Genomic DNA, 10,350 nt, shown 5'->3' with positions numbered 1-10,350 from the left:
TCAACCTCTATGGTTGAGAATCCTGGGTCTCCATCGTGCTTTCCACCGTGGCAGGATACCGCACTGCCACACCACACTAGGCTGTCATTGGAGGGAAGAGAATAGGCTCCTTCCTCACAACTCTATACTCAACCAACACCATCCTCCTGCTATCCCATCCAATCCCTTCTCTTACTGCAGAGAGTGACAGTGACATCACTCCTGTCAGTCAGCAGGCTGCCACAGATTGGAGCCTTGCAGCCGGAGTTCTGCCAATTGTCCTGATTATCCAGCAACTCCGGCCAAAAGTCAGCAAGTTCCCCTTCCTGGACCTCATGATGACCCGACATTGACCTCACAGCACTGCCTCAGAGCAAACAAGTCATAGGAAGGATCGTATTTATCATTCCTTGTCTGCAGATCTAATACTCATCAAAACCAGTTCAGAGACCAAACAAACCCAACAGAGAAAAGGAGATTTCTGATCTGGCAGACCAAGAGGGTCCCGGGACCTCCAAAATGTAGCAAATGCTAAACAGTCCAGACTACTGTCTTCCCATGGGGGAAGTAGTTCTTCAATGTCCAGCAACCCTCCTATTCCCCCCTCACATCCACATCCTATTATTGTGTGACCAATACCATCCAAATCATTCTTACTTTCATTTCCCAAAGTTATCCGTCTACAAGGAGACCTGTATAGATCACATGATGGCACCAATGAGGATGGAGGAGGACCGGAGTCACATGACTGAGAAGATACTAAACCTCACCCTGGAGATCATCTACCTGCTGACCGGAGAGGTGAGGATTCTGGGAGGTCACATGACATCACTCTTATCTCTATTAATAAAACTCAGACCTGACCGGAGAGGTGAGGAGGATTCTGGGAGGTCACATGACATCACTCTCATCTCTATTAATAAAACAGACCTGACCGGAGAGATGAGGAGGATTCTGGGAGGTCACATGACATCACTCAACTTTTTTAATAAAACACAGACCTGACCGGAGAGGTGGGGAGGATTCTGGGAGGTCACATGACATCACTCACATTTCTATTAATAAAACACAGACCTGACCGGAGAGGTGAGGAGGATTCTGGGAAGTCACATGACATCACTCTCATCTCTATTAATAAAACACAGACCTGACCGGAGAGATGAGGATTCTAGGAGGTCACATGACATCACTTTGATCTGTATTAAAAAAAACACAGACATGACCGGAGAGGTGAGGAGGATTCTGGGAGGTCACATGACAGCACTCTTATGTCTATTAATAATACACAGTGTGAGGATTGCGATATCAAATCTCTGCCCCTCTCACCAGACTCGTGACCAAAGGACTAGCCAATCTAAAACTGCGATGTCAGGTGCGTAACAATGCCACGCCCAGCTGCACCCTGCACATTGATTTTCCAGCTAACTGGACCACAAATCTATGTACCGGCATCTTGAGCACGATAGTTACTGGGTCAGGTTAATTACGCAATTAACCCTTCACATTGCCGCCACCTACTTTTTGTACAGAGAAAGAGGAAACTCGGCAATATCAGCAATAACACTAGGGTGGTTGAAATATTCATCTGTATACCACTTTCACTGCAGACAGGTTATACAGAGGGTTAAAAACACACAGTAGCGCTCTTCAGCGGCAGGAATTCTTAAGTTGCATTAAAGAGCTTTAGAAACAGTTCAACACTTTCAGAAAGTAAGTTTTATTACTAAAAGGTCAAAAGGGTGCAATAAAAAGATTTACAGAAAAAAGATGTAACCAATATATATATATAAATATATAGAGAGCAATAACAAAGCAAAGAGATAACAGAAGTTTAGGTAGATAAGTACTAGCCAAAAAGCCTTGGGTTATGCAGTTTCAAGTCTCATGAGCCAATTTCTTGGCTCTACTGCTAGTCTCGATGTTAAAAGCAGGAGAATCTTCTCTTCTCTCATCCACACTCCAAGCATAACAGCCTTTTTCTAGCAAATCCCAGCAGGGTGTCTCTTTGGAGTAGTAACCAATGGTCTCCTTTTGGGGAGGGGTGTTGGGTGGAGACCTAAGTTACAAGCAGAATCTCTCCTAGCTTATATTTTGGCTCATAACTTTTCCTAGGTACATTTGCCGGCCTGGTCACTAGTATATTAATACTCAGCCGCATCTGCGGAATGGTTAGAGATGAAACATGAAATATGCACTTAAATGGTTCAAGAGATATACTTTTCTGCTTTTCTCTGTAGGTCAGCTAAGGGGTGTCACATACCAGGAGAATGGTCTCAAACTGAGCCTTCTGAATATAGGCTCCATGTTTAGGTAGTTATGTCCTACGTGAAGATATCAACTTATATGTAAAGTGAGTTTTTAAAAGTAAGTCTGTGTTTACAACCCCTTGGAAGGTCTTTTGAAGTTCAGTGACCCTTCTCATCACTCAGGCCACATGTCACCCCACAGCACGGGAGGGGGATGAGAGATCTACAAGATGGAGGGGGTAGCCTGCTTTGGGAGTTAGAAATGGTATAACATAGAAAATTCTTAAGAAAACGGAGGGCCGTGTCAGTCTCTGTGTGCACGATTCCTACACACAGACCTGACCGGAGAGGTGAGGAGGATTCTGGGAGGTCACATGACATCACACAGACCTGACCGGAGAGGTGAGGAGGATTCTGGGAGGTCACATGACATCACACAGACCTGACCGGAGAGGTGAGGAGGATTCTGGGAGGTCACATGACATCACACAGACCTGACTGGAGAGGTGAGGAGGATTCTGGGAGGTCACATGACATCACACAGACCTGACCGGAGAGGTGAGGAGGATTCTGGGAGGTCACATGACATCACACAGACCTGACCGGAGAGGTGAGGAGGATTCTGGGAGGTCACATGACATCACACAGACCTGACCAGAGAGGTGAGGAGGATTCTGGGAGTCTAACATGATATTCCTATTGGTCCCTCAATACAGAGATTTCCGCTTCTGAAGTCAGGTGATCATATAACTATCACAGTGCCTCCATGTGACTCCCTAAACCCTGAGAGACACAACATGCAGAAGATTCTAGAAGTCACCAAGAAGATGATGGAGCTGCTGACAGGAGAGGTGAGCGGTGCCGGGAATTCTGGGACATTCTCCAGTAACAGACAAGGGATGTGTCTGGATGGTGACTGTATCATTGTGTGTGTCAGGTTCCTATAAGGTGTCAGGGTGTCACTGTCTATTTCTCCATGGAGGAGTGGGAGTATTTAGAAGGACACAAGGATCTCTACAAGGACGTCATGATGGACAATCAGCCGCCCCTCACATCACCGGGTAAGAGGAGACTTTATTGTAAAGGAGAGAGCAGTACGGAGGATCCACCTAGATCCCCCATCATCTGATAAACACATAGAAACAATGGATTCAGTCAGTGTGTGTGTTTCCTACAGATGGATCCAGTCATGGGAACCCACCAGAGAGATGTCCCCGTCCTCTGTATTCCCGGGATTCCACACAGGAAGGTCACACCATCCCTCACCATCATCAGGTAGATGAGGAACAATCACTGATAGTATCATTAGGATCTGTACATTATCTGCATTGTTACCATTGATGTCATTTTTATTATATATTCAGAGTGGAAACCTGAGAGAATTTGAGGTTGAAGAAGAAGAGGCGTATGTGAGGGATGATCAGCAGTCTATGGAGGAGGATGGAATAACGGGGACATTTATAGAGGAGGACACTCCTACAGAGATCAGCACAGGTGGGTCATGAACACTAAATCCATTCCTCCACCCATACTGCTCACTGATTGGTCCAGAGTAGGGCGGGGACTGGGTGATATCAGCCTGTAATCCCCTGGTCACTTTCCTGAGCTGTGTTCCCCGTCCTGTATTCCTGGATTTCTCTCGGATAATCTTCCTTCTCTGTGCTGCAGACACAATTTATGTCTCTAGACTGGATTTATGGAGGTTCTGGGGTTCAGCTGGCAGCAAAATGTTCATTTTCATCATAGACGTTACTAGACCTAGGCCCCTGGGGTGTGTGCTTTGGGTCTTCTGCCCCATGCCCGGGTCTAGTAAGATCTCTGACAGAACATTTCTCCCAGGGTTCCTTGCTCTGTGGTCTGCTGGCTGTGCCGGGTGGAGGGATATGTCTGTAGTGTCTCAGACCCAAGTCACTGAGTGCAGTCTCAGGAGATGGGAGGCAGCGGTGTGGGATCTCTGCAACTTGTCTACAGTAGACATTTAAAGTGGTTGTAATCCCTCCATATACTCAGTGCAGTGACTGGCCTCAGGTGATACACAGAGATAAAACAAATCCTACATATGTTGCACCTTTTTATCTGCAGCAATCTCTTCTCTACAACTGTTCAAAGCCCAGAATGTATACAGCTTGTCTGAGAAGTCAGAAAAAAAGAGACAGAGAGATAAAGTCACATTCTGCAGAGTTCAGTGAGGTGAGCTCTAAAGGTGATTGGAGGGAAGGTACACAGCACACAGGAACAGAGCTGAGGCTGTCAATCACAGGCTGTGTGCTGGAGCTTCTCCCCTTTCACATTTTTTCTCTTGGTGTCAGGAAGACTTGTCAGAAGTGATTCATGCTGATCGCAGAGGAAGGAGACAGCAGACAGAAATGACACTTTGTGCTCTGGACTGAGACAAGTACACACTGTAGAGGGATATTCTTTGTTCATATTCCATGTCTGAGGGTTACAACCACTGCAAGTGATCTCTGATTACTAAACACCAATTTGATGTGATCCTTACACTATTTATTAGTGTGGCCCCCTTGTCCTGAATAGAGGTACTATGTGGGTTTAGTTTGTGGCTGGGCTGTACTTGGCTCAGGCTGATTGTATAGTTCTTCACTTGGTTTCTCCCTAAGTTTAGGTTGTCTTGTGATGTCTCACTGTGGCCAGTAGATGTCACTGCTATCACTGGACATAGGATGAGGTGGCGGCTGCATTCCTTTTCTTTGGCTTTTTTCCCTGTTTTCTCCTGGTGATCTGCCAGTAACACACCTTCTGTATTAGAGCGCCCCCGCTGTGGAGGCAGCAGCATGGTCAGTCTGGGGGGAGGGGAGTGTTAGATGTATTAGCAGATTTAAAACAGTAACTAATTGAAGCCAAACTCCAGCTCACACTTCATACTCAGTTACATCAAACAGTTTTTTTCTTTTGGGATAAAAGTTTTACATGAATAAATAAAAGCTGATCATTGTAAGCCCCCTGTCAGTGGTAAATGGTCTGCCTCATCCCTGGAACTGATACATTCTGCTGCAGAGTTTTATAAAACAGATTTACTGGCTAGATCACCAGATGAATATAGAAGAAAACGAATACTGTTTAGTCCTAACTTTTGTATCCTGTATGATAAGTTGTACATTACATACAGTGAAGGAAATGTGTATTTGCTCCCCGGCTGATGGTGAATGTTCGCCCCGCACACAGAAATGATCGGTCTAACAATGGAATGTTCGCCCCGCACACAGAAATGATCGGTCTAACAATGGAATGTTCGCCCCTCACACAGAAATGATCGGTCTAACAATGGAATGTTCGCCCCTCACACAGAAATGATCGGTCTAACAATGGAATGTTTGCCCCTCACACAGAAATGATCGGTCTAACAATGGAATGTTCGGTGTAACACTGAGAGACAGAATACAACAACAAATTCAGCAGAAATGCGTCTAACAAATGATGACTGATCTGCATGTTCATGAGGGAAAGAAGGATTTGATCCCCTATCATTCAGCAGGATTTCTGGCTCCCAGGTGTCTTTCATACAGCTAATAAGCTGAGATTAGAAGCAGTCTCTTAAAGGGAGTGCTGCTAATCTCATTGTGTTACCTGTATAAAGACACCTGTCCACAGGAGCAATCAAACCATCAGATTCCAAACTCTCCACCATGGCAAAGACCAAAGAGCTGTCCAAGGATGTCAGGGACAAGATGGTAGACCTACACAAGGCTGGACTGGGCTACCAAACTATGGCCAAGCAGCTTGGTGAGAAGGTGACAACAGTTGGTGCAATCATTCACAAATGGAAGAAACACAAAACAAGTGTCAGTCTCCCTAGGTCTGGTGCACCATGCAAGATCTCACCTCGTGGGGTGTCAATGATCATGAGAACAGTGAGGAATCATCCCAGAACTACACGTGAGGATCTTGTCAATGATCTCCAGGCAGCTGGGACCACAGTCACCAAGAAAACAATTGGTAACACACTACGCCGACAAGGACTGAAATCCTGCAGTGCCCGCAAGGTCCCTCTGCTCAAGAAAGCCCATGTCCAGGCCCGTCTGAAGTCTGCCACTGAACATCTGAATGATGCCGAGGAGGACTGGTGGGAAGTGTTGTGGTCAGAGGAGACCAAAATCCAGCTCTTTGGCATCAACTCAACTCATTGTTTGGAGGAGGAGGAATGCTGCCTATGACCCCAAGAACACCATCCCAACTGTGAAACATGGTGGTGGAAACATTCTGCTTTGGGACAGGACAACTGCACCGCATCAAAGGGACGATGGATGGGGCAATGTACAGTCTAATCTTGGGTGAGAACCTTCTTCCCTCAGCCAGGGCATTGAAAATGGGTGGTGGATGGGTGTTCCAGCATGACAATGACCCAAAACACATGGCCAAGGCAACAAAGGAGGGGCTCAAGAAGAAGCACATTAAGGCCCTGGAGTGGCCTAGCCAGTCTCCAGACCTTCATCCGATTGAAAATCTGTGGAGGGAGCTGAAAGTTCGAGTTGTCAAACGTCATACACCAAACCTTAATGACTTGGAGAGGATCTGCCAAGAGGAGTGGGCCAAAATCCCTCCTGAGATGTGTGCGAACCTGGGGCCAACTCCAGGAAACGTCTGACCTCTGTGATTGCCAACAAGGGATTTGCCACCAAGTACTAAGTCATGTTTTGTGAAGGGGATCCAATCCTTCTTTCCCTCATGAACATGCAGATCAGTCATCATTTGTTAGACGCATTTCTGCTGAATTTGTTGTATTCTGTCTCTCGGTGTTACACCGAACATTCAATTGTTAGACCGATCATTTCTGTGTGAGGGGCGAACATTCAACATCAGCAGGGGAGCAAATACACATTTCCTTCACTTTAGGCCTTAATTATTTTCCACCCATTTCCTCCCAGCTGGACATTTTATATCGGATGATGTGATTGGAGCACAGACTTTTACATGGTGATAATAATGTGATAACATCCTCCAACTTTGGACCCTTAAACAGAAAGTGATAATGAGGGAGGAGTCAATACCCCAATGATGGTGGTCTTCAGGATCAGTCCAGTCTTCATCTTGGTTGTTCTCCCCCCATCCTCACTCTCTGACCTCTGGTGGGGCTCAGCCCCGCTGTTCTTCATGACTAAATCATGGAGTAAATAAGGAAGTGCAGTACTTCTTGTGTTGGGAAGATGGCGATGAGTGATAGAGGGGGTGGGGACCCTCGTCCTATAATCCCCTCATCACTGTCCCTCCTATAAAAGACAGTTCTGGTTGTTTCCTCACTCTCTGACTAAGGTCCATGAATAAAGAAATGACCTGGTAGGAGATCAGAGGAGCCATTTCCTAGTTCCCTTGAGGGTGGAATTGTAAACTCCTCAGAGACCAAGCTGCCTGATGTGGGCGGAGTCCTGGTTTGGGGGAACCAATCAGCTCCTGTCTAGTAATCCTCTTTGTCTTTGTATTTTAGTCCATGGCCGGGAGATGAGGAAAACCTCCGAGGATTGTCTCACTTTGTCTCCAGACTGTGAAGTAGAAGATGAGGACATCACACAGTATAGTCCAGGAGAAAACCCGGCTCCCTCCAATGTCCATCCGGCACCACCCAGTGTAGATGGACCATCGGATTCCTCGTATCCTGAGGAACCTCAGACTGTGCGGGACCAGGCCGGCCTTCCAATAGGGAAGAGCTTCTCCTGTACTGAGTGCGGGAAATGTTTCTGTTATAAATCCCATCTTAATGTGCATAAAAGAACTCACAGGGGGGAGAAGCCGTATTCCTGTCCTGAGTGCGGGAAATGTTTCCGTTTTAAATGTCGTCTTAATGAGCATAAAACATCTCACACAGGAGAGAAGCCACATTCCTGTCCTGAGTGCGGGAAATGTTTTTCACAGAAGTGCAATCTTTCCAGACATCAGAGATCTCACAAGGGGGAGAAGCCATTTTCTTGTCCTGAGTGTGGGAAAAGTTTTGTAGCAAAATCAGATCTTGTTAAGCATCAAAGATCTCACACAGGGAAAAGACCTTATATCTGTCCTAAGTGTAGAAAATGTTTCTCAGAGAAGTCTGATCTTTACAGACATCAGAGATCTCACACAGGGGAAAAGCCATATTCCTGTGCAGAGTGTGGGAAATGTTTTTCAGACAAGTCCAGTCTTTACAGACATCATAGATCTCACACGGGGGAGAAGCCATATGCCTGTCCTGAGTGCGGGAAATGTTTTTCAATGAGGTTCCATGTTTACAGTCATCAGAGAACTCACACAGGGGAGAAGCCACTTTCCTGTTCTGAGTGCGGGAAATGTTTTTCTGATAAGTCCAGTCTTCGTATTCATCAGAGATTGCACACGGGGGAGAAACCATTTTCCTGTCCTGAATGTGGGAAATGTTTTTCAGAGAAGTCTAATCTTCACGCACATCAAAGATCTCACACGGGGGAGAAGCCATATGCTTGTCCTGAGTGTGGGAAATGTTTTTCACAGAAATCCAATCTTTACACACATCAGAGATCTCACACGGGGGAGAAGCCGTATGCCTGTTGTGAGTGTGGGAAATGTTTTTCAGTGAAGTCCAATCTTTACAAACATCAGAGATGTCACACGGGGGAGAAGCCACTTTCCTGTCCTGAGTGAGGGAAATGTTCCTCACTGAAGTCCTGTCTTCCTGCACATCAGGGGTCCCACACAACCCTGGAGGTGTATTAGTGCCTTGAGTGCGGGAAATGTCTTCTAGATGAATGTTGCTGGACATCCCAGCTCTCATGTGGGGAAGAAGCACACCCTGATATACACCTCAGATATACTCCATGGCTGATCTTCATCATGGAAGAAACAGTTCATAAGGAGATCAGAGGTCCCCAAAGACATGGATGAAGTGTGGGACCGGGTTGGCTATTGATAGCAGCTCAGTGGTTAGCCCTTCTGCCTGACAGTACTCGGGTCATTAGTTTGAATCCCAACCATGGCACCACCTGCCTGGAGTTTGCATGTTCTCCCTGTGCCTGCATGGGTCTCCTCCAGGTACTCTGGTTTCTTCCCACATGCCAAAGACATGCTGGTAGGTATATTGTCCCCTAGTATGTGTATGTATGAATGTGAGTTAGGGACCTTAGATTGTACGCTCCTCGGGGGCGGGGACTGATGGGAATGAACAATTTATGTATAAATGGACAGTGCTATAGAAGTACCTGTAATAAATATGGAGTCATCGCCTCTCATTGGCTGAGTATATTTATGGTGGAAGCTTTCACAAACACTTAGAGGTTTAGTAAAAAAAAAAAAAAGTTAGAAGGAATGTGAGTGACATTCGCCCGGCCATGACGAATATTAGGCATACTTTATTTCACACTCTGATTCCTTTGGCTCCATCTAGTGGCCATAATGTGGTATTGTGCCATTAGTGATTGCTGTATTTCAGGAAAAATCCCCTATTATGTCCAATATTTAGAGGGCAATGTTATTACCAGGCTGCAGCTAGGGGGAGCTCTAATGTCACCCCAGCAGAGGGATCCCATCTAGCCCACATTAACCCTCTCACTGCCAGAGCTGTTTCTGCATGATTTTGCACACATGGGAAAATGCAGATTTTGGTCCTGAAGATGAGATAAACCCCCAAACATCTATTCTGTGACATCAGAGGCCCTGGAGAATAAAATGGTGGTGATTGTTAAGGTGTTCCCCGTACACAGATTCCCCTTCATATCCGCCTTTATTTCCTCCTTTCCCCCATTTTCTATGTTGGGATCTTTTCTACAATACTTTGTTATAATAATGGAACACGTTGTGTATTGTATTGTACACCAATAATAATGACTCCGCCCCCACATTCCAGACAAGGGATCTTCCTGACCAATCAGATTTCTTCCTTTACTATTTCCTGATTATTTTTTTTTTTGCAATCCTGTTGAAAGTGAAATTATAATAAAAAATGTATTGAATGAAAAACAAAATGGTGTGTGTGCAATGATGACAAAGCTGTGTATCCAGAAACGGCTGGTCGGTGACACTTCCATATACAGCCCAATGAAGTGACAAGGAAGCCCTAGAACCCTTTGGAGGAACCCTGGCTGAGAAAGGCTGGACTAGGCAGTCACATATCTCTGTCCCCCTTGCAGGGTTCCCAACCCTCCGTGACTTTTATTACTGACACAACATG

The 10,350-nt window shown here is 45.8% G+C and overlaps 1 protein-coding gene across 1 annotated transcript; it reads left to right on the top strand.

The window, feature by feature from the left end:
• The first annotated feature begins 7,669 nt into the window (after positions 1–7,669).
• LOC149450099 (uncharacterized) lies at positions 7,670–10,144 on the top strand. Its single transcript, XM_089692360.1, has one exon. It carries the CDS (start codon positions 7,680–7,682, stop codon positions 8,826–8,828), a length of 1,149 nt encoding a protein of 382 aa, XP_089548486.1. The 5' UTR covers positions 7,670–7,679; the 3' UTR covers positions 8,829–10,144.
• Positions 10,145–10,350: the final 206 nt, after the last annotated feature.

This window comes from Staurois parvus, unplaced genomic scaffold, assembly GCF_062004578.1.
Source record: "Staurois parvus isolate SC_StPar_1 unplaced genomic scaffold, SC_StPar_1.0 ptg000582l, whole genome shotgun sequence".
Taxonomy (NCBI): Eukaryota; Metazoa; Chordata; class Amphibia; order Anura; family Ranidae; genus Staurois; species Staurois parvus.
This window is presented reverse-complemented; position numbering and strand designations above follow the sequence as displayed.

Bases quoted from the DNA above. Each gene is read 5' to 3' on its own strand.
- LOC149450099 (XM_089692360.1), top strand. From the start codon at position 7,680: ATGAGGAAAACCTCCGAGGATTGTCTCACTTTGTCTCCAGACTGTGAA.